Genomic DNA, 27,153 nt, shown 5'->3' with positions numbered 1-27,153 from the left:
GACGTGGGTCTGTTCTCATTGGAGAGAAGAAGGCTAAGAGGGGATTTAATAGAGACATACAAGATGATTGAAGGATTAGGTAGGGTGCACAATGAGAGTCTTTTTCCTAGGATGATGATGTCATCTTGTACGAGTGGTACAGCTGTAAATTGAGGGGTGATAGATTTAAGACAGATGTCAGAGGTAGGTTCTTTACTCAGAGTGGAAAGGGCATGGAATGCCCTACCTGCCAATGTAGTTAACTCAGCCATATTAGGGGCATTTAAACAGTCCTTGGAGAAGCATATGGATGATGATGATGGGATAGTGTAGGGGGATACGTTTAGATTAGTTCACAGGTTGGCGCAACATCAAGGGCCGAAGGGCTTGTTCTGGGCTGTATTGTTCTATGTTCTATTAATACTCGTTAGATATGAAATAAAGTAATAAAAATGAGCATGCATCTAAATGTACCATGTTACTCTTTTAACTAATCTGCAGTTTTAGAAAAAAATTCCTCTGTGGATGGAAAACATTTGCTATTTACTAATTATCAGGGTTAAGGACAGCAGACCAAATGCACTTTAATCTTTTTGATATAGCAGTTCCTATGTTTCTGAGATGAGTAGATGGAATTAAGATACACAGCAGCCATGATCTAATTGAATGCAGGAATCGAGTTGATGGATGAAATGACCTGATCTTCTATGTTATGAATCATGGGACTCTCTCTATTGATTCAATTTCAGTATCAGAAATATAAGGGCAATTGTTGTGGTTTCAAACAAAAAGTTCTAATTATCCTCTGTATTCAGAAATATACCAATCAGAGTGCATGTCAAAAATTTCTCAATCGTGCGTGAAAGGCCATATATTCAAACCACACCTGAGCATGAGTGTGGTGACCAGAGCTGGCTTATCTGATGTACCTTCCTTCTGATGAAACACATTAACTGAATTCTAATGCATTGATTCAGATAGACATTAAGGTTTGTCACTGTAATTAAGAAAACAAAATCCAAGCCCCTGAGGTTTCCAGATGTGAGTTTTAGGCTGCAAACAGCACTCTTTCCCCAGCATTGTTAACAGGATTATTATTCTAATGTGTTCAGGATTCTTATTTAATTCCACAGCTATTACATAGTCCTGTTGCTAATTGTGGAAACAATTTCAATTCTGTCTCTCATCTCCTTTAATTTTCACAGCAGAGTGGAAACTTTTTATGAATGTTATTCATCAAGAGCTACAATCTAATATTAATGTGAAAATATACCCAGGGATTGTATATTGTCAATCGTATCAAGCTATTCAGTGGAGTAGCCACATAAACAGCAAGAAGAAATACACTTGATGAAGTTCCAGCATTTTGATTAATATGAGTATTTACAGTTCATGAGAATCAGAATACATTACAAACTGGATCGAAAGTATGTTTTGATCGAGGTGTAATAGTACTTTCCAGTTTCTGTCGGGTTCATCCTGTCTGATTTTTCTCCTGTTTGAGCATTTTTTGTGTCTCTTAAATATAAGACTGAGAGCAAACAGCTCCCCGTTGTGTTGTTTCTAAATGTAGTGACATGCAACTCAGTTTGTGTAATTCTGCAGTCCTGTCAAAATGCAGTGCTCAAGTTTTATTATCCAGCTCTCTAAAACAGTAACACACCCATAGCTTTTGTTATCTGGCAGATGCAAGATGATGCTCAAAATAACCACACAACACCAGATTATAGTACAGCAGGTTTAATTGGAAGCACTAGCTTTCGGAGTGCCGCTCCTTCATCAGGTGGTTGTCACCTCAAAAAGCTAGTGCTTCCAATTAAACCTGTTGGACGATAAACCGGTGTTGTGTAATTTTTAACTTTGTACACCCCAGTCCAACACTGGCATCTCCAAATCAAACTCAAAATAACCAGCTCCCTCTGCTGTTGGCACAGCTCAACCATAAACTCACAATGCTCAATTCACAAAGCAAACTTTGCCATGTATACAGAACTTAATCTCTTGGCTCCCTCTGTTGCCACTCATTTTATACAGCACACAAACTATATCCTCTATGCAAACATGATGATGTGACATTGAAACATAGAAATTAGGAACAGGAATAGGTCATTTGGCCCTTTGAGCCTGCTCTGACATTCAACATGATCATTGCTGTTCCCACTTTTGCCCCATGCCCACAACATATGACGTTACCTCTCTGCATCTTGTTTAAAGTACAATGCTGAGGATATAGTTCTAAGTTGGATTCATGCTCGTATTTGATTAGATAAATTGAGAAATGTATTTCAAGGGTGTTACTGTTTCGATAAGAAGCTTAAAAGGGAGGCTTCCATTTACACTAGAACTTTTCATGATGCCAGGGCATCTCAAATGTTTCACAATTTGAATTATAGACACAGGGGTAAGGTAAGAAGCACAGCAGCCAATTTATGTGCATAATGAAATATAAAACAAATTTTAAATAACATTTTCTAAATCAGAAAGGACAGATGACAACTGTAGAGTTAGCATTGATGGCAATTATTTAAAATACTATATTGCTATTAGTTTCTCTGTTTTTCAGAGTTTCCTCTGTAACTTGAGGAAACATTTGGCCTTGCTCCTGTGTTTACGTTTGGCCAGGACTTGTACGCGGAAGCACTTTTACATGAGTGGACACAGTGGTCTTTCCCTGCAAGTTCTGAGCAACACACTTGTAAAGCCCATTGTCAACAGGACGTCCCTCATCCACCAGGAGAACACTTTGAGACAACTGACGTAACTGCCCATCCACGTATACGGACTCTTGGCTTTCCCTGGTGTAGGCTGGCCTTCCCAGCTGGTTACATGGTAAAGGAAATAAAGAAGAGAATAACAGTAGGCAGAATAAGAAAACAATAAGGGAAAACAAAATCAATAAAAGGGTGTTCTCTCAGCATGAATAAGAGCCACGTTTGTAAATCTTCTGCCTTGAAAGATACACTTGACATTTCTTCCAATAGATAGCTGTTCTTTCTAGTCTATGGAGGCAGCAAGGACTTTGTAGGCAAGTATAAGTCACAGCAAGCATTGGTATTAGTATGAAGAAGTATACTTTCTGTCCTTTGTACCAATCAGAAGGCCTAATTGTAACTCAGAAAAGCAGTAATGGAAGTCAATGAGTTTTCTCAGGTTGGGTTCTCAATCCATGGAAAGCCTAACATTCACAGCAGTTCTGGGTAGCCAGCTGCTGGTCTTGGAAAATATGCCTCTAAATGCTACAGAATGATAATATTCATGACAAGAAGAACTATATACAGAGATGTCCCAAAGCATTTCATTCAATAGATGGGATTTCTTTCAAATAGGGTTCGGAGAAGGACTGCTGGCTTCTATTTCCAACAAACTCAACTTTCTGACGGCAGCCTCTTCTTTGACTGATGATTGGTCTATATATTAACAAGCCAGCCTGGGAGCCCAATTTTAGTTCTGGACATCTTAGGTTAGCATTAGTCTTTATGTTTGAAAATACTAAGGACTCAATTCGTGTTTCAGATGTCAGATTGTATGCAATCCTCTTACTTTGCTGGTCATTGCATCCAACTCTGTAGAGCGACCCTTACCCCCACAGCTGACTCAATTTCCATCCTAATGTACCTATACCAATGGCTGAATGTGTCCATCTCTTCCTCTGCCTAGGTCTCTCCCACAGACTCTTGGTGTTTTAGTTGCTAATCTAAAATCTAATCTCAATTCGTGTTTCAGATGTCAGATTGTATGCAATCCTTTTACTTTGCTGGTCATTGCATCCAACTCTGTAGAGCGACCCCTACCCCCACAGCTGACTCAATTTCCATCCTAATGTACCTATACCAATGGCTGAATGTGTCCATCTCTTCCTCTGCCTAGGTCTCTCCCACAGACTCTTGGTGTTTTAGTTGCCCCGACACACCCCAGCAATCAAGTTTCCTTCTCAGCACCTAACTGAAGACTACTGCCCAGCAATACAACACTGCCAGCGAACACTCTGGAGATATCCTATCATTCACATCAGCATACCAGCATCAAATTTTCAAAGAATAGATTCAACTTACCTGCTCTCCAGGGAACTCCCAGGTGAAGTCCACCTCTATGTCAATTTCTCCAAGAGCTGTACAAGTCAGATTAAAGTTTTCACCCACAGATACAGAGCTTGACGAGGCTTTGATTTTAGCCAATGGAGGGGCAGATGGGTCTGAGAGAGAAGAGTGCAAAGTTTACTTTCATTTCACTTTCTTCACTTTTCGTACATGTTTATGAAGCACCCTCGTCTCTACCATGAAGGTCAAACCTCATTGATAATAAGGTAAAACCTACATGTTATTGAAATTGGCTCAATTCAATGGAGAGTTGGTCTTGGGAAAAAAGGCTTGGCTAAATGCCAACAGTCACACTGGGTAAACTGGATACAATTCTGTAGATGTAGGAATGTCTTGCTGAAGTTTTTCAGTCTCGGTTTCAGATTGGACTTTGCGCTTCATGCATTACGACTGGAAACTAGACTTCAAGAAGTAATTAATTGGCAATAAAGCACTTTGGGACATCCTGCATTCCTGCATTTACCTGTAGTCATGAAAGACACAATATAAATTCAAATCTTTCTTTTTACCTTTTTCTCAAGGCTGTATAAGAAATCTTTAGGAGAGCATCACTACCACTACAGTTCTTAAAGTAGGGTGAAATAATTTGAGATGACAATTTCCTATAGCTGCTCAGCAACAACAGCTAACATCATTTGTTTTTTTACGTATGCACTTTTCAGTCTCTTAGAGTCAGACAGTAATAGAGATGTTCAGCACGGAAACAGACCCTTCAGTCCAACTCATCCATGCCATCTAGTTATCCCAACCTAATCTAGTCCCACCTGCCAGCACCCGGCCCATACCCCTCCAAACCCTTCCTATTCATATACCCATCCGGATGCCTTTTAAATCTTGCAATTGTACCAGCCTCCACCACTTCCTCTGGCAGCCCATTCCACACATGCACCACCCTCTGCGTGAAAAAATTGCCCCTTAGGTCCCTTTTGTATCTTTCCCCTCTCACCCTAAACCTATGCCCTCTAGTTTGGACTCCCCCACCCCAGAGAAGAGACTTTGTCTACCATGCCACTCATGGTTTTAGAAACCTCTATAAGGTCACCACTCAACCTCTGACGTTCCAGGGAAAACAGCCCCAGCCTATTCAACCTCTCCCTATAGCTCAAATCCTCCAATCCTGGCAACATCCTTGTAAATCTTTTCTGAACCCAATCAAGTTTCACAACATCCTTCCGATAGGAAGGAGATCGGAATTGCATGCAATATTCCAAAACTGGCCTAACCAATGTACTGTACAGCCGCGACATGACTTCCAAACCACTGTACTCAATACTCAGACCAATTAAGGAAAGCATAAAAAACGCCTTCTTCACTATTCTATCAACCTGCCACTCCACTTTCAAGGAGCTATGAACCTGCACTCCAAGGTCTCTTTGTTCAGCAACACTAGCTAGGACCTTACCATTATGTGTATAAGTCCTGCTAAGATTTGCTTTCCCAAAGTGCCAGCACCCACCTTGCATTTATCTGAATTAAACTCCACCTGCCACTTCTCAGCCCATTGGCCCATCTGATCAAGATCCCATTATAATTTGAGGTAATCTTCTTCGCTGTCCACTACCCCTACAATTTTGGTGTCATCTGCAAACTTACAAACTATACCTCCTATGTTCATATACAAATCATTTATAAATATGATGAACCAATCCTTGTGGCACTCCACTGGTCACAGGCCTCCAGTCTGAAAAACAACCCACCATCACCCTTTGTCTTCTACCTTCGAGCCAGTTCTGTATCCAAATGGCTAGTTCTCCCTGTATTCCATGAGATCTAACCTTGCTAATCAGTCTTCCATGGGGACCCTTACTGAAGTCCATATTGATCATGTCCACCACTCTGCCCTCATCAATCTTCTTTGTTACTTCTTTAAAAAACTCAATCAAGTTTGTGAGACATGATTTCCCATACACAAAGCCATGTTGACTATCCCTAATCAATCCTTGCCTTTCCAAATACATGTACATCCTGTCCCTCAGGATTCCCTCCAACAACTGATGTCAGGCTCACTGCTCTATAGTTCCCTGGCTTTTCCTTATCATCTTTCTTAAATAGTGGCACTATGTTAGCCAGCCTCCAGTCTTCTGGCACCTCACCTGTGATGATCGATGATACAGATATCTCAGCAAGGGGCCCAGCAGTCACTTCCCTAGCTTTCCACAGAGTTCTAGGGTACACCTGATCAGGTTCTGGGGATTTCGCCCCTTGTACACAGTTCAAGACATCCAGCACCTCCTCCTCTGTAATCTGGATATTTTTCAAGATGTCGCCATCAATTTCCCCACATTCTGTATCTTCAATTTCCTTTTCCACAGTAAATACTGATCCAAAATACTCATTTGGTATCTCCCCCATCTCCTACAGCTCCACACAAAGGCTGCCTTGCTAATCTTTGAGGGGTCCTATTCTCACCTTAGTTACCCTTTTGTCTTTAATGTATTTGTAAAAACTCTTTGGATTCTACTTAACTCTATTTGCCAAAGCTATCTCATGTCCCCTTTTTGTCCTCCTGATTTCCCTCTTAAGTATACTCCTACTGCCTTTATGTTCTAATAAGGATTCATCAATCTATTTTGTCTATACCTGACACATGCTTCCTTCCATTTCTTAAACAATTTCTTTAGTCATCCAGCATTCCCTACACCTACCAGCCTTCCCTTTTACCCTAACAAGAATATACTGTCTCTAGACTCATGTTATCTCATTGCTGAAGGCTCCCCATTTTCCAGCCGTCCCTTTATCTGCAAACATCTGCCCCCAATCAGCTTTAAAACGTTTTCGCCTAATACCGTCAAAATTGGCCTTCCTCCAATTTAGAACTTTACCTTTTAAATCTTTTCCATCCTTTTCCATCACTATTTTAAAACTAATAGGATTATGGTCATTGACCCCAAAGTGCTCCCCGACTGGCACCTCAGTCACCTGCCCTACCTTATTTCCCAAGAGTAGGTCAAGTTTTGCACCTTCTCTAGTAGGTACATCCACATACTGAATCAGAAAATGTTCTTGTCCACACTTAAGAAATTCCTCTCCATCTAAACCCTTAACACTACTGCAGTCCTAGTCTATGCTTGGAAAGTTAAAATCTTCTACCATAACTACCCTATTATTCTTACAGATAACTGAGATCTCCTCACAAATTTGTTTCTCAATTTCCCTCTGACTATTAGGGGGTCTATAATACAATCCCAATAAGATGATCTTAGTTCTCAGTTCAAACCAAGTAATTTCCCTGGATGTATTTCCAGGAATATCCTCCCTAAGTACAGCTTAATGCTATCCCTTATCAAAAGCGCCACTCCCCCTCCTCTCTTACCTCCCTTTCTATCCTTCCTGTATCATTTGTATTCTGGAACATTAAGCTGCCAGTCCTGTCCATCCCTGAGCCACGTTTCTGTAATTGCTATAATATCCCAATCCTTCTGGATGCGTCAGTGTAATTGCTTCATGAAACATGTATACACATATACAAAGGAACCTCGATTATCCAGCATTCGATTAACCGAGTTTCCAATTATCCAAACAAGATCGCAAGGTCCTAATGTTTGGCTAACTATGTTATCCGACATTCGAAAATCCGGCACTTGATTAACTGATTGAAATACGCCCCGACCGTGTGCTTCGGATAATCGAGGTTTGTTTGTACTTACAACTGAGGCTGTAGATTAGTGGTAGTGTCACAACCCCTGGACTGGGAGGCCAAGATTCAAGTTTCACCTGCTCGAGAGGTGTGTAATAACATCTCTGAACAGGTTGATCAGAAAGAAAAAGATTACATTTTTAAAAATACATATACTCACAATTGGTAAATATGAGGAGATATTTTGTAGAGCTCTGCATTAATCCTCGATAACTTGCCACACAGTACACTGTGCCAGCAAACAATGGCAAAGCCTTGTGGATAATGAACCCTTTCTTCACATCAAATGTGATTAATTTCCCATTTACTGGAATCACCTCAGGTGGAAATTCCCGGTGCAGAGATACTTTTGCAAGAGGGTTTGTCACTTGGCAAGGTAATCTTGTGGGCCTGTCAGTGCGAAGCTGTATGGCTTCATAATAATCATTTGTTGGTACAAACAGTTCACGTGGATCTGGAGAGAGAGAGAGAGAGAGACCAAATTAACGTTTTTATTTATTAAAACTGCAAAACTAACTTGTACTTATTCAATGATTTACTTCCTTTGGAGTTCACAATTTCAAAGCAAGCTTCCAATTTTGTGGTGGATTTCATTTGAGTAGAGACTTTTATTTGCAAACCAAAATCAGCCATTGAGAGGATTTGGCATGCAGGCATTGCTCTGCACATGTTACATGGAAACACCATCACCACCTAGATGCTCCCCTTCAAGCTATTCACCATCCTAAATTGGAAATATATCACTGTTCCTTCAGTGTCACTGGGTCAAAACTCTGGAAATCCCACCCTAACAGCATTGTAGTTGCAGTTTTTCTAGACTCCCCTACCAGGGAAATCATCCAACCTGTGTCTAGCCAAAATTGCTGGTGAAACTCAGCAACTCTGGCAGCATCTGTAGGAAGAAAACAGAAACTGACAGTTCTGATGAAGTGGCACTTGATTCAAAATGTTAATGCTACTTTCTTCCAACAGACACTGCCAGACCTGCTGAGTTTTGCCAGCAACTTTGTTTCAGATCTCCAGCATCCACATCTTTGTTTTATTACATCCAGCATCTAGCCTGCCTAACCCAGTTAGAATTTTATATATCTTGATCAGATCCTCTCTTATTCTTCTCAACTCTAGTGAATACAGGGTCAGTTGAACCAACCTCTCCTCATACAACAGTCCTGCCATCCCTGTATCAGACTAGTGAGCCTCTGCTGCATTCTCTGTATGACAAATAAGGTTTCTCTATGGTAGAGAGACCAAACCTTCACAGAATACAAGAGCAGCAGATACATGGGAGCACCACTACCTGTGAGTTCATCTCCAAACTACTCACCAACCTGAACTATAACCATTTCACTGTTCCTTCAGTATGACTGGGCAAAAGTCTGTAATTCCCTTCTTTACAACATAGTGGGTCTACCTACATTAAATGGATGCCATCAGTTCAAGAAGGCACCACCTTCTCAAGGGCAATGAGAAGCCATATCCACATACCATCATGTAAATTCTTAAAATATTCTGTTACTATAATGGCCATGTTTGATTTGATATTTTTTGTATCTAAGATTGTAGGAATCAAAGGGTTTCTTAAAAGCGAATTTCTGAGAAGATTTTTTTTCCTCAGTATTTCAACATTTGCTATTGCTAGGGCTCACTCATTTTGTACATGGTGCACATTTTGTGAATGGGCATCGAGGTGGTATGGAGATGGCATACTGGGTACAGGGAAGCATTAAGAGTGCTGAGGGGAATGGGGCGAGATGGAAGGGACCCAATTCTTCTCCATGTACCTGGGACAAGGTTCCAGGGAACTGCGGCAGGCTATTTCACCAGGCTGCCTCAGTACTCACTGGCCTGGTAACAGCTTATGATCTGTTCCCAGGGTTGGCAGGACTGACCTTATCCCATCCCTGTCAACTGAGAGTGAAAACTTCATGTAACTGAGTCCTTAAAAACAAAACAATTCTGCTGCTGCTGCTAAGTTAATGAAGATCTGGCCTTCAGTATTGATAAATATATTATTGGTGAGTGGGTGTCACTCAATTACAATCATTTTCCTTCCATCGTTTTGCTAATGATTGTTTTTACAGAATCCTTACAGTGTAAAAGCAGGACATTCAGCCCATCAAGTCCACACCAGCTCGCTAAAGAGTATCCCACCAAACCCAGCCCCCTACCCTATAATTCTGCATTTCCTGTGGCTAATTCACACAATCTGCACACCATAAGCAATTCAACACAGCCAATCCACATAACCTGCATATCTTTGGACCAAGACAGGAAACTGCAAAATGTGGAGTAAACCCACACAGACACGGGGAGAATGTGCAAACTCCACACAATCACCTGAGGGTAGAATTGAACCCAAGTACCTGGCGCTGTGATGGCATATTGAGTATAGGGGAGCATTGAGAGTGGTGTGGGGAATGGTGTGAGATGGAAGGGGCCCAATTCTTCCAACTGTGAGGCAGCAGTGCTAACCACTGAGCCACTCATTGGAAGGAAGTTGACAGGCCCATGATTAGCCTGGTTAAATTGTTCTTGCATTTTTTTTTTAGACAGAATACTGTCTGGTCTTTAACACTATAGCCAATTAGACCTGGACCTATGTTATTTACTGTTTTACGAACACATCCTCTTTTGACTAGTATGTGCGATGAACCAAATTGGAAGAACATATGAATCTATGAGGGTGGAGAACTTGGGCAAAGACTAGTAAGTTTAAACCACTTTGCACTTGAGATGGTTGACTCCATCAACCACATTATTATCTGCCACCTCAGAGGAAGTTTGATAGATGGCAAATATGTGCATGTTATATTCAGCAGCAAAAGCATATAGTGGTGGCTCAGTGGTTAGCACTGCTGTCTCACAGCACCAGGCACCCGGGTTCAATTCCTGCCTTGGGGAACTGTCCATGTGGATTTTGCACATACTCCCTGTATCTTCGTGGGTTTGCTCTGGTTTCCTCCCACAGTCCAAAGATATGCAGGCCAGGTGAATTGGCCATGCTATATTGCCCATAATGTTAGGTGCATTAGTCAGGGGTAAATATATGGTAGGGGAATGGGTCTGGGTGGGTTACTCTTCAAAGGATCAGTGTGGACTTGTTGGGCCGAAGGGCCTGTTTCCATACTGTAGGTAATCTGAAAAAAAGGAACAGAGGAGATTTCAAAAGGAGAAAATTTAGCTGCAATGTTAGGTTGGAGAAACAGAGTTTGTTCTTTTGGAGACTAATAGAGATGTACAAGACTATAGTAAGGTAAGGGGCCGTAAAGGACCACAGTCACCTCTCTCCATTAGAGAAAAAAAAATGATTATGCAGCACAATGAACTCCAGTCTGCAATTGTGGAGCAAGGTACAGAGGTGGGTCTAAATGAACTACCAAAGCTGATATGTGGATTGAACCTGTGCTGTTGGCATCACTCTGCATCACATGCTCACCACCTAAGCTAATGGCCAATCACAGACAATTATTGTAGAGGAGAAAGGTTAACTCCTGAGCATATGCTTAGGAAGCTATTTCATGACCAGATGAGGTTGAAGAGTCTTGAGAAATGGTGCATTAGCTTAGAATTTGTGTCGAGCTGTAGGGTATATCATTAGAATAAAAAAACAAACGCTTCTTCTGTCTTAGAGTACAGCACCACAAACATCTAGAGCTCAACTCAACAATAGTAGAATTAAAAAAAATTTAGAGAAGGTAGAAAAATAAAAGTTGTTCCCATATTTGTTAAATTTGGGCATCTAAAATCCAATCCATTTACTCAGTGAGCTTCCTTTTTCCAGTTGCTTTAAATCTAGAATCAGAATGAGGTCCTCACCAGTGAAAAATACATAAGTACTTCCTGTTTTGGAATCATCCTTTCTGCAGGTCTCAGTGTCACAATCCAATGCCCAGCAACGAAATTCACCAGTATCAGCCGCTGTGCTGTTTACTACTGTCAGTTGGCTAAACCGTTCCCGATGGGTAATGCTATGAAGAAAAACCAATTTTAAAATACCATTCGAATGGCAATTGACAAGAATCAAAGATAAGAAATCATGCAGTTTAATATCATTATTCTCCAAAACAGTAGTTCTTATGTCCTTATGTTCAGAGACAGGAGTCGGTTAGGATTGAACTCAATGGAGTTTAGAAGAATAGGGAGATATCTCATAGAAACCTATAAAGTTCTAATTGGACTAGACAGTAGATGCAGGGAGCATGTTCCTGGTGACTACACAGTCAAGAGCCAGGGGGTGACAGTCGAGGGTTTGAGTTATGTGAGCATGGTGGCTCAATGTCAAGTGCTGCTGTCTCACAATAGCAGCGACCTAGGTTCGATTCCACTCTTGGGAACTGTTGTGCCATTTTCCTGTGTCTGAGTGTGCTTCCCCTGGGTGGTCCAGTTTCCTCCCACAGTCGAAAGATGTATGGGTTGGCCGTGGGAATTGTGGGGTTACAGGGTTAGGGTGGGGTGCTCTTTGGTGTCGACTTGATTTCCTAAAAGGCCTGTTTCCACACTGTTAAAGATTCGATGATTTAGGACTGAGATGAGGAGAAATGTCTTTGCCCAGAGAATGGTGAGCCTGTAGAATTCTCTGCCACAGAAAGCATTTGAGACTAAAATATTATTTTCCCCAAGAAAGAGATAGAGATAGTTCTTATGGCTAAAGGGATCAAAATGTATGGGAAGAAAGCAGGAACAGGATTGGGTAATCAGCCATGATCAAAAAAAATGGTGGAGTCAAATCTAAGGGCCGAATGGCCTACTCTAGACCCTATTTTCTATGTTTCTATGATTTAGTTAGAAATAAAAGTGTATTAAACACTTGCTGTGCTCTTCCAAAAGCTGAGCTGATTAATCCAGTGAACAAATGAGATGTACAGTTTAACCCTCTGTCTGAGTTGTATTTTCAATGGTGACACTTATCAGATGAAATGATAAACTAAGGCCTCTGTCTTCCATTCTCAGATTGATATTAAATTTCCCATGGCATTTTTTCACAAAATATATAGCAGTGATACTTTTTACTGTTTCTGGCTACTTTTTGTCCCTCAACTGACATCTGAAAACAGATCATCCATTTATTGTCACATTGCAATAACTAAAACCTTGCTGTGCTAAACAGTGCTTTACAGTGACACAACTTGTGAGGAGTATAGCTCTTTAAATGGATTCCGAAGTCACAGCAGTTGCTATTGTCACAATGTTGATCTTTTTACAAGGTTACTATGCCCTTGAGTTTTTTCCCTGACAGGAGGTAATTGGCCAGGCTCCAACTAGGCTGGGTTTGAAAGGTTTATTGGGGCCTCATTTGTTTACCTTTAACAGATAATGCCTCCAACCTAAGGCTTTCATGTCTTAAAAATAACGGGTATCATCAAAGGGGAGTGGCCAGCCAGCTGTGTAGCTAGTCTTTATTTTGATTAGAGTTTTTGATTCAGTTCAGCAGCAGTGTGTGTGAAGAAAGGCCGTTAGGGCAAGTCCAGCCGGGTACTCTCCCTCTAACTTCAAGCCTGTAAGCCCTGGTTTGTTTCATTCTTACTCTAAGGGATGTGTTTATTGGGATTGTTGCAAGTATTTTCCGAACAGCATCATTAGGTCAGGATAGTCGGTTGGGTTTTTGGATAGGATAAGTTATCCAGTAGTCTATTTTCTGTTCTTTGTGTTTCATTCTGTAATTTTGTAAATAAATTCTGTTTGTTCAAAACGTGGCAGTCAGATCAGCTGATTCACTCCAGGAACATCCACTATACACTTACCTAAAACAAATAACAAAGTTACGGTCTGGGCTACCTGCTTTAAAATGTTTTGAGGAGTAGAGTCGGGTCCATAACAGACTGGGAGCTCTTTGTGGGATTTAAACAGCGAGTAATAGGTGTTAGTGTCTTTTATTTCGGGTGTTGATTTGGTTGGTTTAGACAGGGTTCGGATAGAAATGGCTCTTTCGGTCAGCAAGGAGGTTCTGGAGGTGGAAGAGATGACTTTGGGGGTTTTACAAAAGGCGAACAAGACCAAGCTGTGGGAGTTGGTAGACAAACTGGAGCTGAAGATACCTCCTCATGTGAGGAAAGATGAGATGATTACAGCAGTAGCTCAGTATTTAAATTTGCTGGAAACACCATCAGGATCTGTAGAGATAGCTAAACTTCAATTGCAAATGAAGAAGCTTCAGTTAGAAGCAGAAATTAAACAGTTTGAGTTACAATTAAAACCAGAAGAGAAAGAAAACAAAGGGCTTTAGCAGAAGAGAAGGGAAAAGATCAAAGTGCTTTAGCAGAAGAGAAAGAGAAAGAGAGAGATTTTGAACTTCAGAAAATGACACTTAGAAAGGAAAGGCAGCTTAAAAGGCTGGAGACAAAGGCTGAAGGTAGGTTTAGTGAGAAAGAGAGTGAGGATCAGCAAGCCTCTGGTAGTCAGACGTCTAGTCAGAAACTGTTTCAGTATGTTCAAGCATTGCTTAGATTTGATAAGAAGCCTTTTTCATCTAATTTGAAAAAGTGGCTAAACAAATGCTGTGGCCAGTAGCAATGTAGGTTTTGTTAATCCAAACCGAACTTGTGAGTAGAGATAGTAAGGTATTCACATCACTATCAGAGGAGGTATCTGGGGATTTTGAGGAGGTAAAAAATGCTATCTTAAGTGTACATTAGCTTGTCCCAGAAGCCTATGGACAATGTTTCAGGAATCTAAGGAGGGACCTGGTCAATATTGAGTTTGAAAGGATCAAACAGAGTAATTTCAATGGATGGATAAAAGCTTTAAAAATCGAGCAAAACTATGATGCCCTCAGAGAGGTAATTATTTTGGAGGAATTCAAAAATTCACTACCTGAAGTAGTGCAAACTCATGTGGAAGAGCAGAGAGTTAAAACAGCAAGTTTAGCAGCTGAAGTGGCTGATGATTATGAGCTGGTCCATAAAACACAGTTTGGCTTCCAGAATCAATTTCAGTTCATGAGGGATAGAAATTGGAGCAAAGAGAAATCCTCACGTGGAAAGGGAAAGGTAGATCTCAGTGAAGATCGTAAAGGTCACTTAACACAGGGGGACAATGAAGGGTAAGAGGGGACAAAGAGGGTTAAAGGTTCCAGTATTTCCATTGCAATAAAGTAGACCACAGTGTTGGTGGGCTAGAAAATAGCCAGATGTAGGAAAACATGACAAGTCTGGGAGTTTTGTAGGAATGGCAACAGAAAGCACAGTGGAAGCTAGAAAGCTGCATCAGAGTGTACGAGCTGATTGGAGGTTGGTTAAGGAGGAAGTGCCGGATCTGCTTAAAAAATATACATGCAAGGGTAAAGTTTATTCACACAGGCCAGGAATAGCAGGTAAAGAGGTTTCAATATTAAGGGACACCGGATACTTTCAGTCAGTAATGGTGAAGGTTGAGGAGATATGTATTCCTGAGGGACTATTGCCAGAAAAGGTATTGGTAACAGGAATTCATGGTGAGACAAAAAGTGCTCAAGTATATAAAGCGAGGCTAGAGAGTCCAGAGAAGAGTGGAGAACTTGTTGGGGGAGTACTGGACAAACTCTCAGCTCCAGGAATACAATTTGTCCTTGCAAATGATTTAGCTGATTCACTGGTAGGTGTGCCACCTACTCTAGTTGAAAAGCCAGTGGAGACTCAGGCAACTGAAGCAATGCAGGACTTTTACCCTGGAATCTTTCCTGATTGTATAGTAATGAGGTTGAAACAGGAGAGACCAAAGGGTATAGATAAGGAAGTTGAAGTGGCAGTAGCAGAGACTTGTTGCTCAGATAGTTGCTCAGAGACTTGTTGCTCAGAGACAAAACAAGAGCACATAGGTAATATTCAAATATCTATAGCTCTGCAAAAGTCATTGAGTTACAGGAGAAAGATGAAAATTTAAAGCAGTTGTATCAAAAGGCATATACAGAAGGAATCTGAATGTATCCTTGAGTGTTATTACCTGAAAAATTATGTCTTAATGAGGAAATGGAGACCATCACATATTCAAGCAGATGAGAAATGGGCAGAAATTCATCAAATTGTCTTGCCAATGGGATCGAGAAGGGAGGTGTTGTGAGTGGCACATGAGCTACCAATTGGAGATCATTTAGGAGTGAGGAAAACACAGGATGAAATACAAAGATATTTTTACTGGCCTGGACTGTACAAGGATGTAGCTGAATTTTGCCAGACAGGTCGTATGTGTCAGGTAATTGTAAAACCACAGGCAGTAATAAAACCTGCATTTTAATACCTATTCCAGCATTGCAGGAACCATTTACAAGAGTCTTAATTGATTGCGTAGGTCCCCTACCTCAAACAAAAAGTGGAAATCAGTATTTGTTAACAATAATGGATGTATCAACTAGGTTTCCATTACGTAATATCACAGTAAAAAGGATTGTGGAGGAATTACTCAATTTTTTTACTAGATATGGACTATCAAAAGAGATAGTCGGATCAAGGGTCAAACTTCACATCCAAACTATTCAAGGAAGTTATAGACAACTTAGGAATATAACAATTCAAATCTACTGCGTACCATCCAGATTCGCAGAGAGCACTAGAAAGAGGGCATTAAACACTAAAGACCATGCTGAGGGCTTATAGCCAGGCCTATCCAGATGACTAGGATAAGGGAATTCCATTTATGCTTTTTGTGATCAGAGATGCACCAAATGATTTGACCAAATTCAGTCCATTTGAATTAGTTTTTGGGCATGAAGTGAGGGGACCGTTAAAATTGATCAATAAGATGTTTGCAAGTCAGAATTTAGAGACCACGCATTTGGACTATGTGTCAAATTTTAGAGAATGATTAAATAGAGCTGAGGAGTTGGATAGACAGCATTTAAAAGAATTGCAGCATGAAGGAAACAGGAAGCGGACAAGAAATCAAAAATTCACAATTTGCAATTGGGGATAAGGTATTAATGTTACTTCCAGTAATAGGTGAACTTTTAAAAGCAATGTTTAATGGGCATTATCAAATCGAAAGGAAATTGAGTGAGGTGAACTACTTGATAAGGACTCCAGACAGGAAGAAATCTCACAGAGTGTGTCATGTGAATATGCTCAAAAAGCCTTTTGATAGGGAAGGAAAGCAGGAGGAGAAGGTATTAATGATTACAACACAGAGGGAAGAAACAAGTTCAGAGGATTCTGAATTGGACATTTCTCAAATCAAATTGGACAATGAGGAAGTTGTCAAAAATTGGGATAAATTATTGAATTACCTTCCTGAGAAAAACTGAAATGACCTGAAAGAGTTATTACTATCACATGGGGAGATATGAGGAAATAGACTAGGAAGTATTAACCTAATTGTGTATGATGTAGATATCAGCGATGCTATTCCGATTAAGCAACATCCTTATAGGCATAACCCTCTAAAGTTGGCAGAGGTTCAGAAGGAGATTGAACTCATGCTCCAAGATGACATAATTGAGGAGTTACAGTGACTGTAGCTCACCTATGATAATGGTGCTAAAGCCAGATGGTACCCAACAGTTATGTGTGGACTATCGCAAAGTCAATGCAGTTACAAAGACCGATACATAGCAAATTCCGCAGTTGGAAAACTGTGTTGAAGAGCTGGGACAAGCAACTTACATTTCTAAGTTGGACTTGCTCAGAGGCCAGTGGCAAGTACCTTTGTCAGAAGGGCAAAGGCAATTTCGGCTTTCGTAATGCCAAATGGATTATATCAGTTTAAAGTCATGGCATTTGGTATGAAAAATGCTCTGGCCACATTTCAGAGACAAACCAATAAGGTCATTGCCAGATTACCCAACTGTGTTGTGAACATTAATGACCTGGTGATTTTTAGTCACATATGGAAGGAACATTTACAACATTTATCAGACTTGTTCGATCGAAAATTTGTGCTGAATTTTAGCAGTGTGGCTGCTCCACTCACTGAATTGCTAAAAAAAGGCAAGAAGTTTCAGTGGACAGCGGACTGTCATAAGACATTTGACAGCCTGAAGACTGTATTAACCACTGCCCGGTATTAGCCACACCTTATTGCACAAAGCTTTCAAGGTGGCTATCTATGTAAGTGATGTGGGTGCCGGTGCCATGCTCCTGCAGGATATCAGGTATTTCTCCAGGAAATTGAAGTTCATCAGCAGAAATATTCAACAGTTGAGAAGGAGGCTTGGAGCTTGGTATTGGCACTACAACATTTCAGTGTTTATATTATCAGCAACACATCTGAGACAATCATATACATTGATCATAACCCATTGATATTTGTGGAGAAATTTAAGGACAAAAAGCCAGACTGTTTAGATGGGACTGTTGTTGCAGCCATTCAATTTGAAAATTGTGCATGTGGCAGGTTGAGAAAATGTGACTGCCAATGCATTATCGAGACTTGAATAAGAGATGAAGGCATTCGGTGGTGGGGGAACCACAGGCTGAATCCGAATGTAGTTTTGCATGTTTATACTCAATGAATATATATGTACGTTTTAGGGTAAAACCATTATTTTTGGGTGTTTTGAAAAATGAAGCCATCTTTGGATATTGATGGTTCATTTTTTTAAGGGGGGACGTGTCACAATGTCAGTCATTTTACAAGGTTAATATGCCCTTGAGTTTTTTTCCACAGAGGGGGTAATTGGCCAGGCTACAACTGGGCTGGGTTTGAAAGGTTTATTGGGGCTCTTTTGTTAACCCCAAACAGACAATGCCTCTGGCCTAAGGCTTTCATATTTTAAAAAAAAGGTATCATCAAAGGGGAGTGGCCTTTGGAACTGTGGAGTGAGCCTTCGTTTAGAGTTTTTGATACAGTTCGCCAGCAGGGTGTGTGAAGGAAGGCTGCTGGGGCAAATCCAGCCGGGTACTCTCTCTCTAACCTCAAGCCTGTAAGCCCTGGTTTATTAATACATTAATATGAATAAATAGCATTGCTTCAGATTTGATATGATTTCATTGATATTTGTCAAAAGGAACGAATTAACATGTTTTGATAAATCTTTGAACTTTATTGTTCATTTACTAAGAAGCTGATGACTGTGCCTCAACATAACTAATTAATGATTTTAATCATTTTTTACAAGTAATTTCTATCCAATTTAGATTGTTTACAGGTATTCAACTTTCATCTGCATCACCTGCTTTTCTTGCATATCAGGGAATATTTTTGAGGCATTAACTTTAATTACATTTTAAAATGCTGCTTGACTGCACTAGTGTATGAAAAATTTTGCATTCAGTAATTTTGGATGCCTTGTACCTGTTTTGTCCAGCGACTGCACACAATAACCCAACTGCTGTGTACACAGCAGAGGCAACAAGGAGGATATTTTGCTAACAACTACTTGCATTTAGGTCACACCTTTAATATAGTGAAATGTCCCAAGATACACTTAAAGAGTGATGTCATACAAAATTTTATAACAGTTATTTGAGAAGGTGACCAAACAGGTGAATGAGGGCAAAGCAGCTGATGTGGTGTATATGGATTTCAGTAAGGTGTTTGATAAGGTTCCCCAAAGTACGCTATTGCACAAAATATGGAGGCATGAGATTGAGGGTGATTTAGCGGTTTAGATCAGAAATTGGCCAGCTGAAAGAAGACAGAGGATGGTGGTTGATGGGAGATATTCATTCTGGTGTACAGATATTAGGGGGGGAACTGTTTTGGGTCCATTGCTGTTTGTAATTTTTATAAATGACCTGAATGAGGGGATAGAAGGATGGGGTTAGTAAGTTTGCAGATGACACTAAGATCAGTAAAGTTGTGGATAGTGATGAAGGATTTAACGAGTTTTGAGATGATGAAGGATGTTGTAGGTTACAGAGGGACATAGGTAAGCTGTAGAGCTGTGCTGAGTGGTTGCAAATGGAGTTTAATGTGGAAAAGTGTGAGATGATTCACTTTGGAAGGAATAACTGGAATACAGAGTACTGGGCTAATGGTAAGATTCTTGGTAGTGTAGCTGAGCAGAGGGATCTTAGTGTCCAGATACTTAGATCCTTGAAAGTTGCTACCCAAGTTGATAGGATTGTTAAGAAGGAATACATTGTGTTAGCTTTTATTGGTAGAGGGACTGAACTTCAGAACCATGAGATCATGCTGCAGCTATACAAAATTCTCGTGTGGCCACACTTGGAGCATTGCGTACAGTTCTGGTCACTGCATTATAAGAAGGATGCAGATGCTTTGGACAGGGTTCAGAGGAGATTTACTGGGATGTTGCCTGGTATGGAGGAAAGGTCTTCAAATAAAGGCTGAGGGATTTGAGGCTGCTTTCATTAGAAAGAAGAAGGTTGAGAGGTGGCTTAATTGAGACATATACGATAACCAGCAGGTTAGATTGGGTTGACAGTGAGAGCCTTTTCCTCAGATGGTAATGGCTTGCACGAGGGGACACAGCTTTAAACTGAGGGATGAAAGATATAGGACAGATGTCAGAGGTAGTTTCTTTACTCAGAGAGTAGTAGGGGTGTGGAACACATTGCCTGCAACAGTAGTAGACTCACCAACTTTAAGGGCATTTAAATGGTCATTGGATAGGTATATGGACAAGAATGGAATAGTGCAGGTTTGAAGGTCTTCAGATTGGTTTCACAGGTTGACGCAACATCGAGGGCTGAAGGGCCTGTACTGTGCTGTAATGTTCTATGTTCTATGACATGTAAGGAGATAGGTTGATGATAATGATTGTGGTTGTTGGAGGTCAATCATGTCAGATTCAGACCATCTCTGCAAGAGTTCCTCAATCTTCAGTTGTTTCATCAATGACCTTCCCTCATGACCTTCCCTCCCTCATAAATTTAGAAGTGGGGATATTTCCTGATGATTTCACAATGATCAGGACTTTTCATAACTCCTCAGATACTGAGGTAGTCCAGGTCCACATACAGCAAAACCTGAGCAACACCTAGGCTTCAACTGATAAATGGCAAGTAATATGTAGACCACAAGTTGCAGGAAATGGTCACCTCAAACACGAGAGTATCTAACCATCTCTCATTGGTATTCAATGTCATAAACACTACTGAATCCTGCATTATCAACATCCTGGATGTTACCATTGACCAAAGACTCAATATAGGAGTTGGGAGGTCATGTTGCAGCTGTACAGGACATTGATTAGACCACTTTTGGAAAATTGCGTGCAATTTTGGTATCCCTCCTATCAGAAGGATGTTGTGAAACTTGAAAGGGTTCAGAAAAGATTTACAAGGATGTTGCCAGGGTTGGAGGGAGAGGCTTAATAGGTTGGGGCTTTTTTCCCTGGAGCGTCAGAGGCTGAGGGGTGACCTTATAGTGGTTTATATAATGATGAGAGACATGGATAGAACAAATTGACAAGATCTTTCCCTGAGGTGAGGGAGTCCAGAATTTGGGGCATAGGTTTAGGTCAACAGGAAAAAATTTAAAAGGTACCTAAGGGGCAACGTTTTCATGCAGACGGTAGTGCGTGCATGGAATGAGCTGCCGGAGAAAGTGGTGGAGGCTGGTACAATTACAACACTTAAAAGGCATCTGATGGGTATATGAATAGGAAGGATTTCGAGGGATATGGGCCAAGTGCTGGAAAATGGGACTAGATTAGGTTAGGATATCCGGTCGGCATGGATGAGTTGGACCGAAAGGTCCGTTTCATGCTGCACATCTCTATGAATCTATAACTCTATGAGCATGAATACAATAACATTTCAGCAGTTACAAAAATACCTGAATCTGCCTTCATCATCCTCATCCAGATAACTGGGATATGCCCAGCTAATGTGATTCCCTTTACAGCGTAGCACCAGCCTTTCTCCAGCAGGTACCACCAAAGTGTCAGAAGGTTTTTGAAACCTGCCTTTTTCCGACAGATGAGTCATTATGAGGATCCTCGAAGGCACCTTGACTGAAACCTTCTTGACTTTTGGCTTGTTTTTCGTCTTTTTGATGGCAGGTTTGACTTTCTTCCCAATATTTTGCTTTTTACCTTTGGCAACATTTTTGACAGTCCTTGATTCCTTCTGGCATTCCACTAAGAAAACAATCACACAGTTCCAAAACTTCAACAAAAATATTTTATAATTATTAAAACTTTTGCTGAATTCACAAGAGAGAATGCTGTAAACTGTAGGCTCCAACCCTTCCCTTTCTATTTTTCAATCCCATCATTTTTGTGAAAATTACAACACAGAAAAAGATATGGCCAAATTGGACTATTTTGTGAATAATTTCCACAAGAGCTGTAATTCGTGTCCCCAACATTTCCATTTATCCCACTGTCCTTCAACTGTCTGTGTAACCTATTCTCAAATGATGATGTCATGCAGATATTTAGCTGCAGTCCACAAAAGAACATCTGACGGGAATTTCTTTCCTTTGGAGAGAGATCATTCTTTATTTATATTTTAAGGGGCACCATTCTGCCCGTGTTGGGCAAAGCAAGAAGGCAAATAGTACCAGAGTCTGCACGGGGGTTGAACCTGCATTTTGGCAACTCAGTATTTCACTCCTACTGCAGTGAAGGACAAATGTTTGGTATTAAGCAAGGTTGAGATATGTAATGTGTTTTATAATAGGTAGACCTTCAACTGTAATGCAAACTGGGTAATATAAATGAAGTGTATTTAAGTAACTCTCTTGTGGTTTACTGTGAACATTGAAGTTCAATGACTTGATGTAATACAAAATGCACTAAGAGTGCTACTTTCCAATAAAACAAGCTAGTTTATCAGTATTATTACAAACAGGTTCTATTTTCCAATGTTGCACAAAATGTAGCTCTTGTTTTGATTGCTGTTCAGATAACATTCACTAGAACATTACATATAGGGACATGTCTGTAGTGTTATGCAGTATAATTTCCTGTGATCACTCATTGTTTGGGCTGATTAATAAATTGAACAAACATATGACAAGAAGAATAGGAAATGTCCAACTTTTCCATTATGCCAGTTTCACTCTGGAAATTGTAGAACCCACCATCAAGCCAACCAAACTAAAACAAAAAAAAGGAAATGTTTCCCAGTAGTTATATCATCAGCCATTCTTGGAAATTCCTCTCTGAACCTGAAAGACAATCAAGACAGTTTAATCAAACCATAATGTCTTGACCCAGTTAACAATTTAACATTCTGTAATGTGGAAATGACTTCCAGTCACAGGAAATCTTACAGCTCATATCTTTTCTTGATGGCTTGCAGCACATTGATTCTCATCATATATCCCAGTTAACTGTTCTAATTCTCTAAGACTTTAACCTAGAGTTAAGTGTAAGAGTTGTTTTCCTTCCCAACATGTAACCTAATACAATACTATTGTAAATTTCACTGATGCTCCCTGAGCCCTCTTTAGCCCAGAAATTCTGTTCTGCCTCCTCAGAATCAAGTTGCTTTCTTATTTTTGACACCTCTAAGTCCATGTTAACCCATTAAAAAAAATCCCAAGTTATCTATACTCCAGATAATTACAGGATTTTAAAATAATATTAACTGAATTGCTTCTCTTTGTGAGGATCTCACAAGTAAGGAGAGCAAAACAGGACACAGTATATGGCAAAACAAAGACCTTGTTCAACATAATCATTGTACTAAGAATAAAAAAGCAACCAAAACCATTCAGCAGGTCAAGCAAAGACTATGGAGAAAAACAACTAGGCGAAAGTGAGGACTGCAGCTGCTGGAGATCAGAGTCAAGATTCAAGTGGTGCTGGAAAAGCACAGCAGATCAGGCAGTATCCGAGGAGCAGAAAAATCGACGTTTCGGGCAAATGCCCTTCCTGATCTTCCTGCTCCTCGGATGCTGCCTGACCTTCTGCGCTTTTCCATCAACACTTTAATCTTTACTTTGGAGAAAAACAGTTAACATTTAGGGTCAATCTGACTACCTCAGCTATTGATTTTATTTGTGCTTACTTGAGCTTTCCAACAGCTGCAGTATTTTACTTCTGTCATATTTTACTTGTAGCTTCACAGTTAACTGCTTTAGACAGGCCCGGGGTGGTGTTGGGACGGCAGTGTGTGGATGGACCGTAGTGCCCTGACAGTGTCACAACTAAAGGAGGCATATTGGGGTTGCATGGGCCACACAGAATGGCCATAAAAAAGGATTTTACCTGGCAGACTTGCCAACCAGGGCTAGCCTTCCTGATGCTGGGAAATGTACAATTTTCAAAGGGCTGGTAAAAGACAGTGGTGTCTTTTTGGGTAGAGAGCTGAAATGGTGGGGAAAGGAATCCAGGAGCTGTTTTAACCCCCCAAATTGGATCAGAAAAAGAAAATGCAATGCTTCTTGCTGCTCAAATGATGTCAGAACTTGGTGGAACAGTCTGCCTTCTAGTTTGGGGTGACCAACTATAATTAAATCTGTTCCCAGAGTTATCACATGGCTTGCCTCCCTGCCCCAGCCATTAGTTGGCTAACACATGTTGATGCAACCCATTTGGATGCCAATTGGATGATGCTTGACTGTCAGTCAAACAGCACCGCCATCAATACCTCACCCTGGCCCCATTTTCAATAACTGGGGAAGAGAAATTTTGAAAGAAGTTGACAATATCCCTGTGATTTGTTTTTCTCCAATTCTGCAATGCCCTGGAGATTAATCCATAAGACCATAAGACATAGGAACAGAAGTTAGTCCAAGACTTCTTGAGACTCCCAGATAATCCTGGTCGGTTGGGAACCTATATCAAATGGTTTGTGGCTCACATCCTAGTAGCTTTCTGAGGGAGGAGCGCCCCCTTTCGGGTCAGACGTCAGAACGATGCTGGATTTTCCCTCTCAGGTGATTGTCAAACAGCATTGACACTATTTGGATGAGAAGCTTCTCTCCATGTGTCCTGGACAATGTTTGCCCCTCAACCACTATCACTAATAAAAACAAAACAATTGTGTGAGCTTGTCCCGCACAAACTGGTTACAACACTTTCTAAACTTGAAATGTGCTGTTTTCAGCTCTGAGACATTGAGGTGCTGAAACACAATGTGGGTCTGCTTCAATGAGAGGAATTTCAACAATTTTATTCCATTATTCGAACGGAGACACTTTAAGTGAACGGCGCTCTACAAATGTAATTTCTAATCCCAACATTTTATCATACAATTTACACAATGTGACAATGCCCACTCTCCCTCATTCAAACTCCAAAGGTATTAAAAACTTTATGAATGGTGGTTTCGAATCTCCCAGACTACTGAGCCTTCGGATCGTTTGTAATAACACATAAATAATTCCACTTACAACCGCATGAAGCTTTAAAGAGTTAATATTTCCACACACAAAAAAAAAACCCTAAGGAGGGATACATTAGTGAGGTAGATGTGGTTTGGAGACAGCACGGAGTTAGCTCAATGGAGTATCGATTACAATGTGACTTACCGAATTCCAGGACGAAAACAATCAGACAAACCAGCACGAAGGCTAGCCCCAGCCTCATGGTCAGAAGATGGTAAAATCAACTGGGGAGTTTCTGACAGTCAAGCCCCAAGGTTACACCGGCAGGAAACTCACACCAACACGTGCATTCAGCAGCTTCGCTGTGGAATGTCGAGGTACCAAGGAATTTGTTGTTCTTCAAACGGAATTGAGAAGTCAGCTATTTCTCGCCCAACAAAGTGTCCTCACAAGCGGCTGAGAGTCAACCCGGCAGAGCTTGGCAGCTGCAAGAGCTAAGTGATTCAATAGGATCCATTCATCTGCGCTGAGCGCTCAGCAAACATCCACAAACTCCTGCAGCCTCTGCTTCCGCCGATCAGCTCACCCTTTCCTCAATACATCTTAAAAGCAATCGAAAACTCATTAGGAATCCAAGGTATTAAAAATGCACGGACTTGAAATGAGAGCTGTCTTTCATACGCTGCCACGGTCACCAGAGAGAGAGAGAGAGGCTCAAAGTTTAGTCTGTTTACATTTCCCTCTTCAAACCAAAGAATCTCGGGGTTTCTTCTCTTTATCAACTAAATATAAACCTCCTTGGTTGCATTGTGGTGTGTGGACTTCTTTATCTTCGAGGCTACGACCACGAGCAAAGCAAATGGTTTTGGAATTCAAAACGAAAATGTCCAATTATAATGTGTAAATTTTCGGTGCAGGAACGATGGGCCGAATGTCTTCCTTTGCGCCGAAAGACTTCTGCGATTCTCTGAAAATTACAGTTAAATGATATAGTAATTGCGCCTTAAAATTGAGGAACGGGTATTATATGTTACTAGATGTAGATTTAAGCTGAATCCGTACATGTATTAGACATACATAAAATACAACACTAGAAGTTGGGTTTCTCAATGAAAGATTGACGGTGGTCATCCTGTCGTTGTCCTGTCAGCATGGGGATGAGTTCAAGCTCCAGGATTTACAGACCACCCTTTCCAATATTTTAATCGGCTGCTCCTCAATCTTTGGCAGGACAGCATTCCCATCCACCTGACCCTTGGTCACCTCTTGGAAAGAGAGTAGACAATCAAAGTCATAGACATGTGCAACACAAAACAGATCCTTTGGTCCAGCTGGTGCATGCTGACCAGATAACCTCAATTAATCCTATGGCTATTTGCCAGCATTCGGCCCATATCCCCCTGAGCCCTTCCTATTCATGTACCCATTTCTGCTGGGACCAATATACACATTAGAAAAGCCGTTACCACCTTTGCTTGGCATACAAAATGCTCATGAAAGAAAACAAGTTGGCTCTTGGGGCCAAATTGCTGGTTTTGAGGTCTATGCTCTTAGCACCTTCTTGTACAACTATGAAACACGGACAACTTGCAGCTACCACAAACGGAAGGAAACAAATTTCAACTCTGACACTCACAGACCAATCTTGGCATCTCATGACATAACAAAACCATTATCTAATGTAAATGGAATGTGTGGACTAGTTCATTTTTCCAAGTTAGATTTGATTTAGTTATGATCAAGTACTTCAGAGTAAACTAATCAATTACCCTGCTTAATTGTGGACACCTTTATCACATGTCAGTTGTACCTGTGCCCTTATTTAGAGCAGGTCAGAACTACATCCCTCTTTGCCCTCACAATTTCTTTCTCAAAGAATCTTCCCCCCCACCCCCCAATCCCCGACATACTCTATATTCCTCAAGATCCTCTCTTGTTTTTTGAATGATTATACCTAACACAAACTCTCAATATCCTTGACATGCAAGGTTGCCTGGACTTGCGGCCCTTGCCCTTCACCCTTGGAGAAACAAGCTGGCCCTGAACTCTCACTGTATTATTTTTAAATGTCTTCCATTTTCCAAATATAGACTAACTTGCAAATAGCTGCAACCAGTCTATGTTTGTCTGATTCTGTTTAATGATAATGAAATTGGCCTACCCCACTTTAGACACTCGACTTCTGCACAATTCTTATCCCTTTCCATAATAACTTTGAAACTTACAAAGCTATGGTCACTGTCCCCAAAATGTTTGCCCACTGACACTTCAACCACTTAAGTAGTTTCATTCCCTAGGCTTAGGAAAGCTCCATCTCTCATTGAGCTATCTACTTAATGGCACAAA

The 27,153-nt window shown here is 40.7% G+C and overlaps 1 protein-coding gene across 1 annotated transcript; it reads right to left on the bottom strand.

Moving 5' to 3' along the window:
- Positions 1-1,822: 1,822 nt before the first annotated feature.
- Positions 1,823-26,786, bottom strand: LOC122556508 (platelet-derived growth factor receptor-like protein). Its single transcript, XM_043703222.1, has 6 exons — positions 25,012-26,786; positions 21,364-21,667; positions 11,530-11,681; positions 7,874-8,167; positions 4,032-4,171; positions 1,823-2,797 (listed from the first exon to the last, which is right to left on the bottom strand). Exons 1-6 carry the CDS (start codon positions 25,067-25,069, stop codon positions 2,588-2,590), a joined length of 1,158 nt encoding a protein of 385 aa, XP_043559157.1. The 5' UTR covers positions 25,070-26,786; the 3' UTR covers positions 1,823-2,587.
- Between the last annotated feature and the right edge of the window lie 367 nt (positions 26,787-27,153).

The sequence above is a fragment of the Chiloscyllium plagiosum genome, chromosome 14, assembly GCF_004010195.1.
Source record: "Chiloscyllium plagiosum isolate BGI_BamShark_2017 chromosome 14, ASM401019v2, whole genome shotgun sequence".
In the NCBI taxonomy this organism is placed as follows: Eukaryota; Metazoa; Chordata; class Chondrichthyes; order Orectolobiformes; family Hemiscylliidae; genus Chiloscyllium; species Chiloscyllium plagiosum.
Note: the sequence above shows the minus strand (reverse complement) of the source record. Positions and strands in the feature narration are given on the sequence as shown.